The sequence below is a fragment of the Parasteatoda tepidariorum genome, chromosome 2, assembly GCF_982258835.1.
Source record: "Parasteatoda tepidariorum strain Cologne lab strain chromosome 2, Ptep-v5.0, whole genome shotgun sequence".
NCBI classification, from domain to species: domain Eukaryota; kingdom Metazoa; phylum Arthropoda; class Arachnida; order Araneae; family Theridiidae; genus Parasteatoda; species Parasteatoda tepidariorum.
In genome coordinates this window covers 101,731,722-101,752,946 of record NC_141756.1, presented here as the reverse complement: position 1 = coordinate 101,752,946, position 21,225 = coordinate 101,731,722, and the positions used below count along the sequence as shown (strand labels likewise).

At 28.2% G+C, this 21,225-nt stretch overlaps 1 protein-coding gene across 1 annotated transcript in view; it reads left to right on the top strand.

Annotated features, from left to right (window-relative positions):
- The window catches only part of LOC107445026 (uncharacterized), a 34,138-nt gene extending 18,475 nt beyond the window's left edge, over positions 1–15,663 (top strand). Inside the window, exons 8-11 of the mRNA XM_087157903.1 lie at positions 1,978–2,268; positions 5,141–5,213; positions 10,266–10,405; positions 13,222–15,663. Coding sequence (XP_087014029.1) covers positions 1,978–2,268; positions 5,141–5,213; positions 10,266–10,405; positions 13,222–15,310 — 2,593 coding nt within the window. The 3' untranslated portion in view covers positions 15,311–15,663. The remainder of the gene's footprint in view (positions 1–1,977; positions 2,269–5,140; positions 5,214–10,265; positions 10,406–13,221) is intronic.
- The last annotated feature ends 5,562 nt before the right edge of the window (positions 15,664–21,225 follow it).

Below are 21,225 nucleotides of genomic sequence, written 5' to 3'. Positions count from 1 at the left end.
TTTTCATGGGGTGTTTTTAAAAAGTGCTTATTTTTTTTCTTTTTGAAAATGAGATTTTTTCCTTCACCGTGTTGATTTTCACTGCGTATTATGCAAAAGCGGGGTTTTCACTTTGTTCTATTAATCATTTCCACAGATCATTCAACCACAATCCATTTTGGCGTGTGGCCCGCAACCTATGATAGCACCCCAATCATGTTACATGTTTGATGAAATACTTGGGAGTCCGCATGTGCGTCTACTGAGCTGGGTTCGGTGAGATTCGTGCACTCTCATGTGCAACTCTGCTGCATTTTACAAGATATTCTCAATTTCAGACTTCATTTTCCACCCTCTGAAATTGAACTGAAAAATATTGATCTTTTTATCGTGGCTAATACAATCAGGAAAAGAATTCTTTTTTAGAAACTAGATATTTTATTATGATCATGTAAAGTCTTTGAAAACTATTTTACATTTTGTTAATGTATATAGTGCTTAAAAATATTTTTTGATTGCTTATTATAATATAAATAATGTTATTTATATTATTTTTAAAATATTATAAATATTTTAAAAATATTAAAAAAATGCGGAATTCAGAAATGTCAGGAATGTACAACAGTGCATAAATAAGGTAAGATAGGATTTTTTTCCTCGTTGATAACCTCTTATGCAAACAGGAAAATAAATATCGTTCAAGCTTAATTCTCATTCTAATTCTTTTATATAAATATCAAAATTTTGAGAAAATGTCATATTGTAATTGTGTGAAAAACTAAAAATATAGTCGTCACACAAAATTTATTAGTGGCCAATGGTGATTGGGTGACCACATTTCACGAGACATGCAATTCAAATTTAAATAGCATTTTCAAATGTTTAGATATAGATGCTTGCTCTAGATGTTTTAGATTTTAATTCTCCACTGTGAACAGCAAAATTCTGCATTCCTAATTAAAATGGTAATACACTGTTGCTTTCAATGACCATGAGTTCAAATAAAATTATGTAATTAAACTGATAATTGGAAAATTTAAAAAAAAAGCGCAATTCTTATCTATGGTCTTTCTTTTTTATTTTTCGATTTTTCTTGAGACACTGCAGAAATGGTGCACTGATCCATTTTTTAAGTCTTTCTGCGACATATCTCTAATTCTATTTTTCTGCAAGGTACTTATGAAAATAACAAATATATATGTTACTAATTTAAAGTAACAGAAGAGTAACAAAAAGAAAAGAAAGTTGAATATATATTATATATTTTTATTTTAATATTTTGGTCGATATTTACGCATTTTGTACGGGGATAACACACTAATTATTTTCTTTTCCATATTTTGTAATTCATCACATCACATTAAAAAAAGTAATTAAAAAAATTGTTAAATTCTTAATAGTAACTACTGAAGAAAAAAAAGATAGAAGACAAAATCGCGCTAATCTGACTCTTCAAAAAGAGATTACTAAATATGTGTTTTCATTTTGAGATTCAGTTATTGTAATAAATAATATCATATTAAAAATATCAGATTTTAAAAACTATGTGGAAATCAATAGTAATAACTGCATAAAAAAAATAGAATGAAAACTTCTACAGAAAAGAAAACCAAATTTTTTATTTCATTATTCTTTATTTTTCATTATTCTCCAATGAGAATAGAAAAATCACAAGCATTTTTTCCCCCACTCCAATGCGCAAGAAAGGCATCTTTTGAATCTAATTCTGAAGAAAAGATAATATCTTTCGAAAATTTCTGCGGAACGGAAAAGCAAAATTGTTTATTTTTCATAGGAAAAATCATTCTGCAAGAACTCAGTAACGTTCTGCGACAATGTCGCCATGATTCTGTCATGGGGAGAGCAACAATGTATTTAAATTTTAATTCTGCAACCAGGATAATGCCAATCCTTTTTTATCCAAAAAATTGAATTAAATTGAAAAATTTTGTAGTATCATTTATCTGTACAATACTAAATGTGAATATTCTCCTCAAGGCAATATAGAACAAGACACCGTGTGTTTTCTTCATGGGCTGACATCATTGATCCAACTTTATCTCAATCAGTCAAAGAGCTTCATAAGAACTTTGTGATCAACGGAAGCATAGAGCACCAAACACTCTTCAGGCCCATTCTGAGAGATATATCTATCAATAAAATGAATTCACAATTCCTTATGCCATTAACTCCGACCAAGTCATTTACAAAGCAAAGCCCCGCAGCATCCATGATCTCTTCTACAGATACTAGGAAGAAACCAGAAGTACCGGTGCAGTGTGCAGATAAGTAATAACATTTTTAGTTAATCATTAAATGTTTTATGCATGCAGTGTAAAAAAAGATTACTATTCTAATACAGTGGAGCCTCAGTTTTGCGTTGTCCGTTTGGTGAGTTATTTAGCTTAGTACATAATTTCTTTTTTTTAGTCTGGGAAAATTGCCCATTCCGGTAAATGTTAAATTATCCCGGATTTGACGTTACTCTTTCAAACAAAATCCCGAATTATATGTTTTTTTTTTTATAGCGGATCAAAATCATTTTCTCTGTATTTATAGTTTAATAAAATTCTTTTTTAATGTTTAAAACACACATTTTTTAAATTTTCCTTGCTTGCTTGAAAACCAACATTAAATCATAGTAAACCCTGAATGTTGGCTTTTCCTTAAAAAATGTAATTTTTTAAAATTTCAAGCTAAAAACAAATCGAAAATATTTATACACATATTTTTATATAATTTTCAGGGATAAAAAAATAGGCACTTTTATGACCGTTTTCTTGAAAATTAACTGATTGTTAAGGGTTTAATGATCAATCATCAATCGATAAAATGCTATCAATGTTAGTGATGAAAACAATGAGGATGAGCAAAAAAATAGCGAAGCTGTACACACAAGTGAAAAAACATGTAAATATTACTCATTTTTTCTAGTAGTGTCAATTTTTGTCAATTTAGTCTTGTAAGTGTCAATTTTTGAAAATTTGAACTTATTTTTTTTATCCTGATTTTACGTTATCGCTTTATGTGTTCTTATAATGCTAGTAAGAAAGGAAAACGTAAAATTGCGGTTCCACTAAATCGTGTTGTCCAAAAGTATAAATTCTATATATTAAAAAAAAAAATAATGCCTACAGAATAAAGTGTAAAAATTGAAATACATACATATTTTAATTAACGAAATTCTCTCTATGCGTATATGTATATACAATACATATATATCTATACACTTATTTTAACTTGATATATTATATATATATATATACACACATATAAATAAACAAAGTTAAAATAAGAGAAAAATATTGAGAAAACATGGAAAATAATAAAGAAAAGAAGAAAAATTATTAATGTAAAATATTTTTAATAAATATTGGAAAAAAATTTTAAAAAGTTGGAAAACAAAAAAATGAAAATATGTAATCTCTTCATCAGTTCAGAGGATTATATCTGCGTAAAGGAATGCTTTCTAATATTGTATCAATATAGCCAAAGCAAAATATATCAATATAATAGCATACCCTCCAACTTATGAGGATTTTGAAAATAATTCTTTCTAGTGGTAGCAAACCAAAGTAGAAATTTTTAAAGCAAATGGATCTCTCATAAAACTTTTATCAGAACTTAAGAATCTGGCCATATGGCCTGCACTTTTATAAGTAATAGTGGACAAGTTACGCTAAAATTAATTTTTTTAAAAATACTGAGACATTAATTTTGGTACCGTCTGAAAAGAAGATTTCTGAAACTACGAAAATTCCAAAGCAGTTGGAGGGTATGTAATAGTGTGAGGAGCATTTAAAAAAATTGAAGCAAACTAGAACACATTTAGTAAAAATATATCACACAAGAGACAGAAGATGATAAAAAGAGGAAATTTTTTAGCAGAAGTACAGAGATGATTGAGCTTTGGAGAAATCATGATTTTTCAAAGTCCAAGGTCCAGAAGTTATCGACATTTATAAACAAAAATTCTTGTATATTTTATTTAAAAATATTAGAACTAGAATTAATACTTTGCATCTCTTTCATTTGTAAATATTTTTTCTGGTTGAATAATAAATGTGATTAGAGATAAAAATAAACTTACGCATAATTATTAATTTAAATTATGCTGCATATAATTTATTTAGAATTCCATGTTTTGAAAATATCAATGATTTAAATTAATATCGGCACAAATTTTTTGAAATGTGTCATTAATAATTTTACTCACCAAATTTTCAGGATTTTTGAGTTGTGCTCACAATCACCCCTGGAAGTATCAGTTTTTTTTAATTTTTAGATAAATTCTAATAGTATTTAATTTTCTGCGAAATATATTACTCTTTATTTTGATAAATAAATATATATATACATTAAGTTTATATGCAAAGTATCATATTTGCCACCAACGTAACTAATTTTGTGTGTTGCTCTTTGTTAGTCAACCTGCTGTGCAATTGGCCCCTCATTCAAAAAAGTTGTACACTCCTAACATATTGTTATAAAATATTTTTTTAGGTAATGGAATTTTAAAAACCATATAGAAATCAATAGTAATAACAGTTAGAAAAACCATCATGAAAATACTGGTTAGGATACAATTTTGAATTCACATGTTGACATGGTGTAATAAGGTCGTGTTATAAGTAATATATGTTAGTAGTAAATACATGTGTATATATGAGTAAATTTCAGTGCAATTAAAATTTAAGATTATAATTTTAAATGCAGTGTACCATAATTTAGTTTTTTTTTTTCGGTTTAATTTGCAATCAGGGAAAATCCTTAGCTTCTACAAAATTACTCTTTACACAAAATCTCCCTATCTTTGGTTTTCCAGTGTAATGTTAAGGAATAGAAAGGAAAATAAAATTTTAACCTGAACTCAAATGTTTAAAATGAATAGCAATTAATTTGATTACTCTTGATTAGGTGGAGACAAAGACACCTGCAGAAAAAGCAATAATTCATATATTAAGTAATCCAAAACATTCATTTATCTGAAATATTATTTGTGCTATTATTATAGCTAATTTTATTTATTTTTAATTATTTAACAACATTATGGACATTTTTCTTTATTTACTAAAGTCTATTGTCATGCCAATTATTTTGAATTCTTTCATTTGCTGATAAAAATAAATGTCATTGATAAAAAAAAAATCTAAATTAACAGAAAGAAGAATCACAGAAGGAAAAAGAAGCAATATTGTGAAATATGCAGTGTTCATTTCTCAAATTTACACGAAGTAAGTTTTGTTAAGTATATATATTTTTTTAAGTATTTCAAAATACGTTTAAAAATGTTTGCTTGTTTTATGTTATAGTTTCAAACACACAATTGTTAAATATTTTTGGCAGCACAAAATATTTCAATTTAAGTATTTACCGAAAACATTATTGTTGATAAAATAAATTTCAAAATTAACTACTATCAAGTGTTATATGTAGGAACTTAGAAGATTTTTTTTAAGAATGTGAATTATGTTAAAATAATTTAGTATAAAAAAGCTTCAAAATTTTTTTTTGCCAATTAACTTTTTTTTAATATCTAAACTGCATTTCTTGAATATATTTTTGTTGGTTTGCAAACATGTAATATTATTTTTATTGATTTTGATGAAATTATATTTCATCAACCATGTTATGTAATAACATTGATATGTAAATTAAGTTTTTTCATTTGTTAGTAAATTAAAATAGTAGTAGGTTAAATTTAAATAATAAAAAAAATAACATAGTGCAACAAAGTTAAAAAAATTTCATATTTACTTTTAAAATAAAAATGTTCATAGCATTTGTTTTTTCAGTGCTGGCCAGGTGGTCGAGCAATCAGCGTGCCTCATTGTAAAGCCGATGTGTTCTGGTTTCAATCATGCATGAATGTTTCCCTTTGTGTTTACGCCCTCTTTTGTGTAAATGTGGTTCATCCTATGAATGTGTATTGGCTCTCACCTCCATGATTTGAATTCACAGGTGCCCTTTAGTTAATGTTAGATGAGCAACAGTTCTGAAATTTTTCATGCAAATCTCAAGTATTTCGATGCCTGCTGTTAAAAAAAATGATTAGAGTCCTAGAAAGTGAAGATCCGATCATAAGATCGAAAATTATTCTGGGTTGTCCATGTTTTTTTGATGCACTGTACAACTTTCAAAACCTATTATCAATCTACTGAAGAAAAGAAGACATTAAAAAGAATTATATTTACACCACTTTTATTTTAAGTGATTAGATCAAAAGTAATTTGGGGTGGTTTGTGTTTGAGTCTTAGAGCATGAAAATCCGATCAAAAGTCATTCAGGGTGGTCCATGTTTTTTTTTTTTTTTATGCACTGTACAACTTTCAAATACCTATTTTCAAACTATTGTAGAAAATAAGACATTAATAATAATTATATTTACATAACTTTTATTTTAAGTATAAATCAGAAGTTTTTATTATCAAAAATGAAATTATTAGTTAATACTATTCTAGGTCAATGAAACTGGAATGGACCTGGTAGCCTTGGCTGATGTGCCACTGAGTTTAGCTTTAAAAGTTATTATTAATCATCAATGCCTATTTAATACAAATAGGCATTGATGAAGTAAATGCAAAGCATTGTTACTAACAGGAAAGTACTATTACCTAGGGATGAGATTTTCCGCTTTTTAGCGGATTTCCGCTTTTTTCACTTTTATCTCTTGAATTTCAGCTTTTTTATCAAAAAATCAGATTTTCTAAAAATTTTACTTTTTTTCATGAGTATTCCGCTTTTTCAGAAAATTCACCGATTTTCAAAGAGAAACAGAAAATTCAATCTACATAGCTACCAATCCTTTCTCATTTTTACTTATTTTAGCTATTTTCTCCCCTTTTACACGCAGCAGATAAGATTTTCCGAATTTTTTACCCGCCCTCCAGATAGATCCGATTATCGTAGTTCAAACAACGCTGTTTCTGACAAGCCTTTTAGAGGTCCCAAGCCTGGAATCTGCTAATATCTCGATTCTTATTCACACGATTTTAATATCAAACATAGCTTTTCATATTTGCGTGTTGCGATTCTTATTAACGCGATTTGAATATTTTACGTTGCGATTCTTATTTACGAGAGTTAAAAAACCGATATTGTGATTCGTATTTACGCCTTTTTAAAAACCTATGTAGCGATTCGTATTCACGCAAGTTTAAAATTCAATGTCTTGATTTGCTCATGTGGTTTATAATATCAAACATTGATTTTGGTATTTATACGTGATTTTAAAATAAAGCATTGGTATTTGCATTCACGCATTCTAAAAATTATACATCATAATTCTTATTTATGCAATCTAAAAATTACACATCATGATTCGTATTTACGCGATCTAAAAATTATGAATCGTGATTTGTATTTACGCGTTTTAAAAATTCTATATTCCAGTTTGTATTTTCTCATTTTCAAAATCGTATATCTAGTTTCATTTTCATGTGATTTCTAAATCCATAATTGTTATTCATATTCACGCAATTTTAAGATCAACTATCGCGATTCTTGTCAGAAGTAAATTTTTTTTTAATATGTTACTATGAAGGTGACTGTTTTTCTAACTACGATTATTAGTATATGTAAGTGTTACAACATCAAAGAAACTGGAAGGGAATATATTCAAAACTTACATTCTGTGCTTGCAAAGAAGAAAAAATCGGATTTGTCACAAGATGTTTGAAGATGACTAACGACTAAATATAGCAAACATAAAAGATATAGCAAACAAAAGCAATCACTTAAAAAGGGATTTAATTAATTTTTTTTTTTTGGAAAAAGAGTTAACCCTTTCGTGACGCGTATTTTTTTTTTACAACAGAACAATTTTGGTAGCATAAACTATGAGTAGGGCAGCATTATGTACGGTAGTGCCATCTATGTTCTGTGAATGAAAATACCTTCAAAATTATTGGCAGGACTGGTGAGAAAGTCTCCCATAAGACAGATAAACTTTTCTGTCCCAAAAGATTTTTTTGAAATTTGCTTGGGACGTATGTGTCCCGTTGGGCGCGAAAGGGTTAATTAACTCATCATCAAAATTTTATTTATAATTGCTGTTATTTATGCTATAAAATGCGAAATTCTTATCAAATAAAAAACAATTATCTAAACAGTTGCTGATTGTCATGTAATTTTTCAAACTAAAATAGCAATTTTCGTATTTCTACTTCACTGTTATTGATATCGATATGTTTCAGAGGGCTCTAGTTAGATTAGACTATAATATGAACATAATGATTCGGTCCATTGTTAAAGTTTTTTTTCTTCAATATAATTTAAAAAGTAATATTACTGATATATTTGCTATAAATCACATAACAGTATTTATTAAAAGAAATGAAATATTAATGTATATTCTCAGTAGTTTTAATTTGCTAAACCAGGTAGTTTTTCAAGTAATAATTGTCTCTTATGTGAACTGAGAAAAAATATAATTTTCAGTTTTATTTTTTCAATTGGTAATTTTTATTTTCCCTAATTGTTAAGTATCAATGTAATCATTTATATAATAATAGATTAGTATACAATTGTATGTCAACACATTATTTATTTCCTTAAACTGTCTGGAATTTATTATTAAAGGGTTGCGCTTGCGTGAAATTTACTATCGTGAAAATTCAGCTTTTTTTCCTTTTGGCAAATCTCATCCCTGTATTACCAGAATCCATAGCTGCCCATCTACTGAATTTTCCAGTAGACTACTGGATTTTCCAGTAGTCTACTGGTTTAATTTGAATTCTCCTGGTTTTTGTACATTTTAGAAAATTCCCTAAAATTGAGTAAGTTTCCTAAAAATATCCTATTGAAATAGAATTTTTGTACAGATTATTTCTTGCTTAAATATTTAAACAAGTATTACAAATACATAATAAAGTTTGCAAACATATAAAATTTGCAAGGGCTAGTAAAGGGTATTTAAATCTTTAGGCATCTCTTTTTTAACAAAAAGTATTTTTAAAAAAATCTGTTTTTTTTTAAAAAAAAAAAGAAAAAAAAGAAATGGTTTAATAGTTCCTTTTTTTTTCGTGGAAAAAAAAAAGATGTTATCATAATCCCCTGTGGCAGAATTTTTTTGGAGCTTTCTGAAACATACCTCTCTAATACTAATCTTTTTGCAAGATACTTTTGAAAATTACTAATTTAAAGTAACAGAAGCGTCAACTTCAAGGGAAAAAAATATTTTTTAATTGAATATGTAATATTTTTTTATTCTAATATTATGTTGATATTCTTACTTTATGTAGGGGGAAAAGACTCTAATTAGTTTTTTTTTCTTCGTCTTTTGTAAATCATAACATTTTTAAAAAATCGGAAAATCCGTAGTAGTAACTACCGATAAAAAAAGATTGACAACAAAATCTCGGACTCTTCAAAAAGATGTTACTAAATGCATGTTTTCATTTTTAGATTCAGTTCTTGTAATAATAAATAATACACTATAAAGAATATTTGATTTTAAAAGCTATGTGTAAATCAATAGTATTAATTGCATAAAAAATAGAATGAAAATTTCTGCAGAAAAGAAAACAAACTTTTTACATCCTTACTCTTAATTTTTTATTATCCTCAAATGAGAACCGAAAAATCACAAGCATTTTTATCACTCCCACGTACAAGAAAAGCATCTTCCAGATATAATACTGAAGAAAAGGAAAAATCTTTCAAAAATTTCTGCAGAAAAAAAACCTAAAGTTTTACTTCCCAAAGGTTTTTACTTTCTGCAAGAACTCAATAACGTTCTGCGACAATGTCGTCATGTTGCGACGATTCTGCCACAGGGGCATAATCTAACTATAAAATATGTGTGTATATATTTATATACACACATATTTTATAAAGTGGAAAAACTTTATATAATTTAATTTTATTATTAAAAAGACAATGTTTTTTCCATTCAAAAATTTATATTCTTATTAAACTTAGTACTAAATAAATTCTGAAAAAGGTTGTGTGGTTCTCCATCTGTGTGAGAAAACCTTGTAATTTAACCAGGAAGTTGCCTGCTTTCAAATGTCATGATTACCTCCATCAGTATCTTGGAATAGCAGTCTTCTGTGTGGGGGTAACATCTCTTTGTGTTCTCCAAATTGAAAGATACTGAAAACACTTCTCCTTTTCGCATCTTTATTGAACAGCAAGACAGGCTGATTGACCTTGGCCAGGCGTAAGATAATGAAAGAAAACAACAAAATATTGTGTTCATTATTTTTACTTTATTTAAATAAATCAATGATTTTTAATATAAAATCATTAATTGAGATTATATTTTTTTTTTCCTTTTTTTTCAGCATATAGAAAGCAAGTCTCATTTGAAGTTCATGAATGATGCTACTAATTATAGTAAACTTGAACAACTCATTGAGAAATTACCCAAGTTTGCTGATATTATGAAGTTGAATTTAACAGGATGTAACAATTATGAATCTGGGTAATTAATTTTAATAAATAGTATTTATTTATAATGAAAAAAAAAATGCTTTTTTTACTATTTTTCTTAGAATTTAGATTGTTAAAAAATATATATATCTAATTGCAAAATCCTGCTCACAATTGTTATTGGAGAAGCAATTCATATGATTGCCATGCCGACTGCAGCCGTGAATCTCACAAAAAATGTAGCTTTTGCATTGTTCCATATTTCCCTAATCCGTTTTTGTTTTGAATGAATTAATGGCGGTTTCACACCTGTCCCATTTGCTGCAAGAGCGGAAATGGATAATTGCATGATTTAAAGTAAGAATCAAGATCAGGTCAAAAAAAAAAAAAAAAAAAAAAAAAAAAAGCAGGAGTTTTAAGTTAAGCACAGAATTTATCATCTTTACAACATGAGTTGGTTGTGGGCTAATGCTGGAGATAGGGCCCACAAGAACTCTATAATCCTATATGGGCCCCATTTCTCCATGTTGCTTTGAATGCCATCTCTTTTTTTAAGAGCACTTCTAAGACTTTTTACTATTATTGACATTTTTTCCTTAATTAAATATGAAAAGCAGATATTCAGCATTAAAGTTTAATTTTGAAAATCTTAATTTTTTTTTAGTGCTTTTATTATGGCATAACATTTTTAAGACAGTTTCGGACTAACTTTTTCTCTTTAATTGGCACTTTTTCCTAAAAGTTAGGTAATATGCAGGATTTGTTGATGTTTTGATAATCTTGACAAAAAATATTTTTTCTCTTGACTTTTGGCTCATTGTTCTGATATTCCTGATTTTAGTGTTCAGGAAATGTCATTTTTGAAGAATAAAACTTCAAAATTTTTCGAAATAGATTTAAAGAATCAAAAAATTTGCAATTTTGATCCAATATCTTTTTATTGTAATTAATAATATACTAGTAGAAATTGCAAAATTTGATAGTACTAATTACGAAATCATACATACACTGTTCATGCATGTAAAAAATTTTGTGAGATAGACTTATGTGATATAACGATCATTGAAACGTCTTTTTCATGTGATTCTAAAAACTATTGATAAAAATCGACAATACAGCAGTTGTATCATAAAATTTTTAAATGATGAATTGAGGGATAATCTGCCAAAATTACTTTTAATTGAGGGATAATCTGCTACAATAACTTGTTGTGCTAAGTGGCATATTCACTGTGTTTTCATTTCAAGATTATTGAAACCCAACTTTAAAATTATTTGAGTACTGAAATCTTGAGTTCAATTGCAAATTTTCTTTATAAATTGGTATGAGGGAATATAATTTTATTAATACTGGATATATACTTTTTTAATGTGGCAGTACTGTAAAAAAATTTCATGCATTAATATGAAACTATTATGAATTGTTCAGCATTGATTAAATTATGCTGAAAACTGTTAAAACTTTCTGTTTTAAATGAAGTAAGTCAATGAATAGTAGTATAGTTTATTATTCTTTTACAACAAAATTTGCTTTTATTAACACTTAAGTCAAATTAATTGTAATTTTTTTAGTTTGCAACATTATTTTTTAAAAGTAGTCTGGGGCATGTGTACTACTCCAAAAAATTTTCTAAATTTTTGTTGTGCTGTACAAAAAATTTTGTCCTGTTTTTTTCTTTACCTACCACGCCTATAATACATAAAAATTGAGATTTTCTGCTTCTTTTTTTTCCTTTAAGAATTAAGAACAAATTATTTTTCTATTTCTCTTTTGCTTTTTTAATAACTGTTAATAAATCTTTTATTTATGGTTCCTAATTATTTTTACTGTGAGCATTAATTTTTATATACTTTTTTTCCTTTTTTTTATATACTTGTTTTTTATTACCATTTTGATTTTGGCCCTACATTTTTTCTAATATATACAGTAATATTATGAAATTCTGAGAATTTCTGCATTAAATAGTAAAAAAAGGATAATAGTTAAGATATTTTTTTTAGGTTCATCTTTTGCGTTTCATTTCGGTTTTCGTCATTGCTTTTTGTGTACAGTTTAGTTTTTCTCTTTTTATTATTATTTTTCAATTCTAATATTTTTTTTATTTAAGACACTGCATCCCCCCCCCCAGAAAATAAGGTAATATTAAAAATTTAGATTTTTGACTCTCAAGCATCTTGAATTCGCTGTGCATTCCATCTAATCGAGCACTAACTGCATCACTCATTTTATGTCTTGTTTAAACATAACTAGCTTTAAATGTGTTTCAACTTTTGATATTAATTGATTTGAACTATTTTGTTTGGTTGATGTTTTGAAATATGTTAGTTTAACCCTATTATGTTTGATTTATAATTCATTTTAATTTAATTATTTATTTAGACTTATTTAATACACTGTTTCTCCCCTTTTAATATAACATATTATCATCGTCATCGTTGGCCAGACAGCCCAAAGTGAGCCAATGCCTACCTCTGAAAGTTTCTCCATAACAATTTCAGATTTATCTTTGATCTCCAATTCTTTTCATTAATTGCAAGAAACTCATCTCAACACTGGCCTTCCCCCCTCTCTTGTTCGAGTGGGTCTAGAAAGCAATATCTTTTTTATTGCATTGTCATCACTCATTCAAATCACATGAGCCCCCAATTCATTCTATTTATTTTTAAGTATTTAATAATATCAGGTTTTTTATAAATCTTGTTCAGTTCTAAGTTAAATCTCCTGCTCCAGTTATTGTTTTCATTTACACCATCAAGTATATTATGCAAAATCTTTCTCTCAAATATTGCATAACAATTTTCCTCTAGTATTCTTATATTTTGAGACAATAACATATTATGCTAAATTAAAAATTCTATTACATTTCAGATTTTTGCCAAATGGTTGCAATCATCTTGGAGATACTAACTTTGCGGCTCAGCAAGCAACTCCCTCTAAGGAGATGAATCTCTTTTCAAGCGAGTCTTCAGAGTTTGCGACAGAGTTGTACGACTTGGATGATGATAGCATTATCAGTGCTACTTGTAGTACAGCCAGTAGTGGATTATTTTTCTTACAGGACAGGTTGGATCTTGATGTTTCTCCTGAAATTCCAATATCTTGTTCGAAAGTTAATAATAATCAATTTATACCTGATTGTTCGAACACATTGGAAAATCTCCAGATACCTACCAAAAACAATGACTTTGAAAATGATTCAAAACTATGTGAATTTACCAGCAGCTATTTGGAGTTGAAAAACACATCAATTTTAAAAGAAACCGAATGCCGAGTGGCTGATTTACAAACGGATGTGTCTCTTTTGGAAATTTATGATACATCTATAGTGTCTCTTCCTATCAACGAAGAAAAAGATGTGTCTACCGAGAAGACAGATTTAAAGGAATTGATGTATTCCATGTCAGAATCATTCGAAAATTCATTGTTTTCCAATCCCCGCCGTGCTAAGTCAAAGAAAAGGAAAAGGGGAGAAGACCTTGAAACCTATATGCTGAAAAAGTTTTTACGTGATGAACTTTCCATGCATATTTCTGATCCCAATGTTTCAAATGAAGGTTTCCATGATAGTGGTTTCTGTTCCACAATGAATTTTGATCAAAACCTATCTCAGCATGCTGAATCTAGCCTGTACGCTTCTGTCCACGGTAACTCAACAGACAGTAACCAGGCTGTAGACTTGAGTATATTAGACAAAAGTGCTTCCAATTTGGAAGTGTCTATTCCAATTTCTGTTCCAGAATCATCCAGCTCACTTAGTCCTCCAATACTGGACCTATGTAAACAAGTCCCTCCTATTTCAACATATTCATCTCCTCCTGTTTTAAGCAATGAATTGTCAGACACAGAAATTCTCAATCAAAATAATTTACCACAGGTAAAGAATCTCACAGATAGCATTCACTCGAATGTGACGAAAGTCAATCGACGCGACATTCTTACCGGCTGTGCAATCGAAAACACTATTTTAAAAGCTTCTCGGGTAGAAGATTGTATTAGTCTGAATTGTTGCGAAACTACGCATGAAACTCAAATTGTTTGTGATTCTACACTAAAGCTTTCACAAACTGGCGTACTAGAAGTAAAAGATACCCTTGTTATTGCTTCTGAAACAAAGGATAAGAGTACATGCTTAAAGAGTTTGTTTCTTTACAAAAGTAAGAGCAATTTAATGTTAGAGAAACGGTTGCTGTACAGAGACAGCTTTCTGTATTGTCATGGTTCTTCTGAATCATTTCTTGAGAGGTGGCTCGCAGTTTCTAGTCAGACTTATTCTTCATATTACTTAGGAAAATTTGCAGAAGTCCTCATTTCCCAAAATAAGCAACAACTTTCTGGGAATATCATTTTAAGATTGAATAAAGTCCTTAAAGGAGATGGTGTTAGGAAAGTGTTCATTGTTCTGAATGCTTGTGGTAAAAATATCACATACAAATTTATCAAACAGCAATTGGCAGAACTATCTTTGCTGTACCATCCTAGTGTTTCCAAGCATCTTCGACACATCGGCTATTCACTCGAAAATAAATTTAGACTGTGGCAAAAATATTCCGCCATGAGCAGTTTTATCTCCGATTGGGGGGCTTCACACCAAACATATTTGAACAGTACAGAATGTAAATTGTGTTTGATGTCTGATATTTTTATCCCATGTGACAATCCAATTTGCTTGAAGAAAAGTCTAATCAAGATAAACTTGGTTTCCGAGAAAATCGGTGATATATCAGTCCACAGTACTGCGGTTGACCTATCTTTAAGTCAGTCTTATCCATGTGATGTTGCCTTACCACCTGACTTACCTGGGGATATTCCTTCTGACCGCTCCTCGTTTGGTACTCTTTGCAGTCGTGATTGTACGGAGATTGGAAGTTCATTATCTGAAGAAGAGTACATTATTGTAGATTCTTACTCTGATGAAATGGATTGGGTTAAAATGAATCCTTATTCTGAAGAATTCTGATTCTGTGCTGCTTCTCTTTAACGCAGCCTGATTTTTAGTAAAATCACAAGAACATGTTCTGTATGAGAATGGTACCTAACTCTAATAGAGTGAATAAGTAACAAAATTGTTCTATTTTATTTTTATTAATGCAGGAATGTCGTGTGCCTAAAAAGTGGTAAAAACATTCATTTTTATTTATTTAATCTATTTATTTATTGAATCTTAGCTACCACCCTGGCTTACTTTGCAAATTATATATAACAGAGTTGCCACTCCGCAGGGAAAACCTGGAGAAGACAGGGAATTTCAAAATCACCTAAAATAAGAGGGAAAATGCAAGGGAATTTTGATTTCTTTACAAATTTGGAAAATGCAGGGAATTTTGTTTTTTATTTTCATCTTTTCAAAAATGGTAACCATTTAATGCATAATCTATGGGATATTTAAGGATGATATTCCAACTATACTAAACTATAGCATTTTTTATGTATATTCAGCTGTTTCTTCTTTTCTCTAAGTTTTTTCAGCAATTGAAACTTATATAGTTAACCCAATATAGCTCACACAAGAGCGCATTAATTTGTGTTTCCTCTTAATATATTGTGTATAATGTGTACAGTGAAAAGTCCGGGAATTTTTTTTCCTCCAGATTTCAGTGGCAACTCAGTATAATTAAACAAAAACATTCCTTTTAATGGTAAATTGGAAGAAATATGCTAGAAAAAGTTGCCATTTTTTTAAAAATACATTTTTGCTTTTTATTAGTCACCACTTTTTTCAGTTGAATCACTTTTTTTATATTAAGAAATTGAATTTATAACATATATTATACTGTATATTTATCATTATTATATGATATGTTTTATTTCAGTTCTTAGATTACTATAAAGTTTAGAGTGTTAGATTAAAGTTTTTTTATATTTTGGTAAGCAATTGAATTTGTAACATATATTATCATGCTGTATATTTATCATTATTATATAATATGTTTTATTTCAATTCTTACATTACCATAAAGTTCAGTGTCTACGAGTTATTTATTGCAAAATGTTAATTTGCTTCAACAATGTAAAGAGTCAAAAATATTTTTAGCAGTTTCACTCTTTTAGTAAGTGTTTCAAGTTCATTTCTTTGTTATTCCACATCTGAAAGAGGTGTATTCTGCTTATTTTAAAAAGGAAAAGTGTGAATATTATGTGTGATTGACAAAATGTACTTAATTTACATTTCTAATTTTCTAGATACAGGGTATCCGCGCACCTGGAAAGTCACGAAAAATCATGGAAAGTCATGAATTTTGGTATTGAACAAAATTTGTCATGATTTTAACTATTTTTTAAAAAAAATCATGGAAAATCAGGGATTTAGGTTGCCGAAAATTCTAATTTTTAAAATGGAATTTACCCCCTCCCCAATTTCATGGTGTTCTGAATATCTGAATTTGTAACAAAATTCCCACTCAGTCATATTTTATTAAAATATAAAACGTTTTTATCCTGAATTCTTTACAAATTATGGTGTTCTTTCAAAAATGAAGGAGAAAAAGCATCATTTCTAGAGCAATTATCTTATAAACTTCTGTGGTTTCAGAATTTTTATTGTTATTTTTTTTATTTTATCAATTTGAAATTTTAGCTGAAGCAAGCCAGTCACAGGCAAAAAATTTTTTATACAGAAATGAGAGCAGAAAAATCGAGTATTTCTTTTCTTTCTGATGAATAAGAGAACTATCTTTAAAATATAATTCTGCAGAAAAAGAGAACAAAATTATTTGCTTTTGTATTTTTTTCAGCTATTTTATTGCTTCAACTCTTTCATTACTCTGTTTTTTAAATTTAAAATCTATAAATATGAAGATGCAGAGTATAACAGCTTTGGTTATACCTATCATTTCAATTAATGTTATAATGCTTTTTTAAATTTATTGTTGTCCTTTTGTTGGAGAAAGCATTAACTTCGTTAAATCATGAATCGGAAAATCTAAAATGTAGCAGATACCCTGTATATAAAAAACCTCTGCTAAACTAGCTTCTTTAAAAGAATTGTTATTTTTACATAGGAAATTTTTGCGTGCTTTATTTATTCATTAAAAATGTTTATTAGTTTCATTTTCTTGAAAAATGGTTCATTGAATCCAAAGCAATAAAGTTAAATTATCACTTTTTCTTTTAATACTTATCTGTAAGGTAACTTAATTTACTTAAATGATTGAAATTAGTGAATTTTGAATTAAATTTAATCTAATTAATTATAGAAGCATTAGAATGTAATGAAAGGTCTTGTTGTGTCTATTAATTCCATAAATTTAAACTAGAGATGAAATAAACATAGTTAACACTAAAAATTAACTTAAATTCTATTTTATGTTAAGTATACCAAATACAAAAGGTTTGAGAAATAAAAGGTAAGAGCATTCCTTTCTAATTCTCTTGTTTTTAACAGAAAGACCCTGCTTTTTAAAGAAAAAAATGTATAGACTTTTACTGATTTTTTAAATAATTTGCCGTCAAACACTTAATCATTCTATATTCTAAAAGTTTCTCGTTCTATAATATTCTAAAAGTTTTGAATACGCCTCTTTGTTAAAGCACTCGATTATGAAGCGAACCACCATTCATGGATGAGTTTTCTCCCCTTTTAGACGGAATCTTACTTTTTTCTTTTCCAATTTAAAAAAAAGAATTTTCACTTTTTCAGATTCCATCTCCCCAAAAGAAAAGGCTCCTTTTTCTTCTATGTAAACGCAATTTAAAATTATTCACGCAACACATCCAGATTCATATTCACTAGATTTAAAATTACCTCGTCACGATACATATTTGCTTGCTTTAAAAATCTCACATTGAGATTCGTATGCACACAATTTCTAAAAAAAATTGCGCATCTTTCACACTTCGTGATTCAAATTAACACAATTCAAAAATACAATTGCAATACTTAATCACGCAATTTAAAACTTAAACCTCAAGTTCTGTTCTCATGATATTTATAATTGCGCATCGCCCATTCATATTCACGCTATTTAAAAGTACATATCACAATACTTATTCACAGTTTAAAAATTACACATCGTATTATGTTCTCATGAGATTTAAAATTGCACATCAGCCATTCCAATTCACGTAATTTAAAAATGTCACATCGAGATTCATATTAACCCAATTTAAAAGCACATACTGAGATTTATATTCTCACAATTTAAAAAAAAATCACACATCAATATATTTTATTAAAGTGTTAATATTCTTCCAACATTCACTTTTTTCTTTTTCAAATTTCAGGTAATTTTTTTCGTAACATTTCATAAGCTTTTTTTACCAAACTCATCCCTTGCCTTTCAACATTTTTCATTGTAAATCTTCATCTGTCTATTTTTAATCAAAAGGCAAGGATGTTTGTGTGCCATACCAAAGGTCTGGTAACATGTGCCTAAATGGGTTAGTCCGCCTTTTAAATTTGTACAAAATATTAAAAATTCAGTGTCTTTGCATTAAGTCCCACCTTTTTTATTTACAACAATGCAATTTTATTGATGTCCATGATCTATTTGGAAGATTTTCATTCATTCCGCTGCAAAGCTTCACTGACAAAATTTCTTGCAAACATTTTTGTATGAAAATTTCGTTTTTGCTCGATATGTAATGTTTCTTTAGATTTTAATATCGTTAAGTGTAAGTACCTCGTTCTGCCTTCGAGTTTCCTTATTTGTGTGAAAATTACTCATATCAATTTGTGAGAGCTTAAATTTCTAGAGAGAAAACAGTGACATTTTTACTGATTTCTTAAAAGTTTTAATAACAAATTATTTACTTAATAGACAAGCTAAAGTTTTGAGGTATTTACTTAAATTCAGTTAGAAATTAATGTGGTTAGTGATTCAATGCAATATCTGAACAATTTTAAAAGTTTTTTGTTCTCTTAATTGTAAGATTAATATGTATCTGCTAGTAATTTTTTTTTTTTTATATGTATTTAACCAGCTGAGCATTTGCAATGCCTTAAAGACCTTTCCTGTTGAAAAATCAGAGTTTTACAAGGAATTTTTAACTTATTTCCCATAAGTGTGAACTATTTGATTGGTCAGTTAAAGGTTATTGATAATTTTTTATAATTTCAATTTTAATTTTTTTATAATTTAAATTTTTGTAATACACACTATTTCAAAATTTAGATATCATGACTATTTCTATTTTTTTTTTCTTTAAATAAAGCAGTAACATGTAACTATTCAATTAAATAACAAGTTTTTAAATAATTAGCAACTTAGTATTTATATTCTATTTCATTGTGTTCTTTGTTGTAGTTTTATTTTGATGAATAATATGCACTTTGTCTCATTACTGTATTTAAGTATTGTATTTTATTTGAAAAATAATACATAACTATTTTTGTACATAATTTGTAAAATGTTTTAAATTATTATTTATCAATAAATATTTTATTAAGTAATTTCGTTTATTAATTATTGTTCAAGTAATTTTGATTTGTCTAAAAAAAAAAGTGCAATAATGTTTGCAAAAATAACTGTAATAGAGGTTTACTTGTGAATATGAGTTAAGGAAATTTTTCTTCTAGTAACTCTCTTTGTTTACTAAATGTTTATCTATAGGCAATAATGTTTTCAAATACATTTTTTTAAAAATATGTCTATAAAATTGGCTGAATTTTCAAATTAGGAGGGATATTTTTTTAAATTTAGTTCTGGAAATTTATATGTTATCTTTTGCGCAGAACAATATATTTATCAAAAATTATTCCATAATAGAATAATATAAAAATTATTCTATATTCAGTCTATATTATTCTATTCATCCTCATCATTATTGGCCGGACAGCCCAATGCCTTCCTCTGAAAATTTCTCCATAACAACTTCTGGTTTATCTTTGAATCCTAACACTTTTCATTAATTGCAAGAAAATCAGACTGCATCGAATCAGCCCATCTCAACCCTGCTTTCTTGTTACAGTGGGTGTAAAAAGCAATATCTTTTTGATTGTATTGTCATCACTCAAGCAAACTAATGCCACGATAGTTGGTATAGGTCATAGGATCTCCTTTCTTGTGAATTGCACACAAAATGATAATATTCCAATCCTTTGGCATAATCCCAGAGTGTCAGATGTCAGTAATAAGTTCCTCAATAAGGTAGGTTCACAATTTTTTAGTTGTTCTGCTGAAATAAGATCATGTTCTGAAGCCTTCTTAAATCTTTAATTATTCTATTACTTATAGCAGGGGTCCCCAACCTTTTTGTACCTAAGAGCAAGTACTAGAATATCGGTCGAGTGGCGGGCACCATTTATTTTTTCAGAATAAATTTATAGTTGGTAGACATAGGTAATAATACAGACAACATAAAATGTACAAAAAAATTTATTTAATGTATTAATATAATTAGTATAAATATTCTCGTGTAAAATAAAAATTATCACTAAATTGCTTGCAAAACATACGAATATAAAAATTAATTATAAAATACAGTCAATGTGATCTTTGGCATTGCATTTCACGGGCCAGTGCTTCATAATTGGAAGAATATAATGAAATTCCTGCTCGCAAGCAATCGTGATCTAGATTTTTATTTTATGATATTCCCTGTCGAAAGACTTGGCGCAAGTGGAAAATAGGTACGCTATAGTATATTTTGTAGTTCAAGACTGAAACCAAATAAAATCTATGACACAGCTGATATATAAACTGAGAACACCAAGATTTTTGTGAATAGTTTTAGTAAAAGATGGCCTTTCTTTTATAGAGTACAGTAAAACTTGTGTAAGTTGACCACTTGTGGTGCATTGTTTTAGTGGTCAACTTATAGATGGGGTGGGCCATTGTTTTCGTTTCCTATATTATGCTGCTATATATTGAATTTGTTTTTTTTACTAGACTTAAAAATTTTATTTAGCAAATAGCCAAATTAATATCTTAAGAA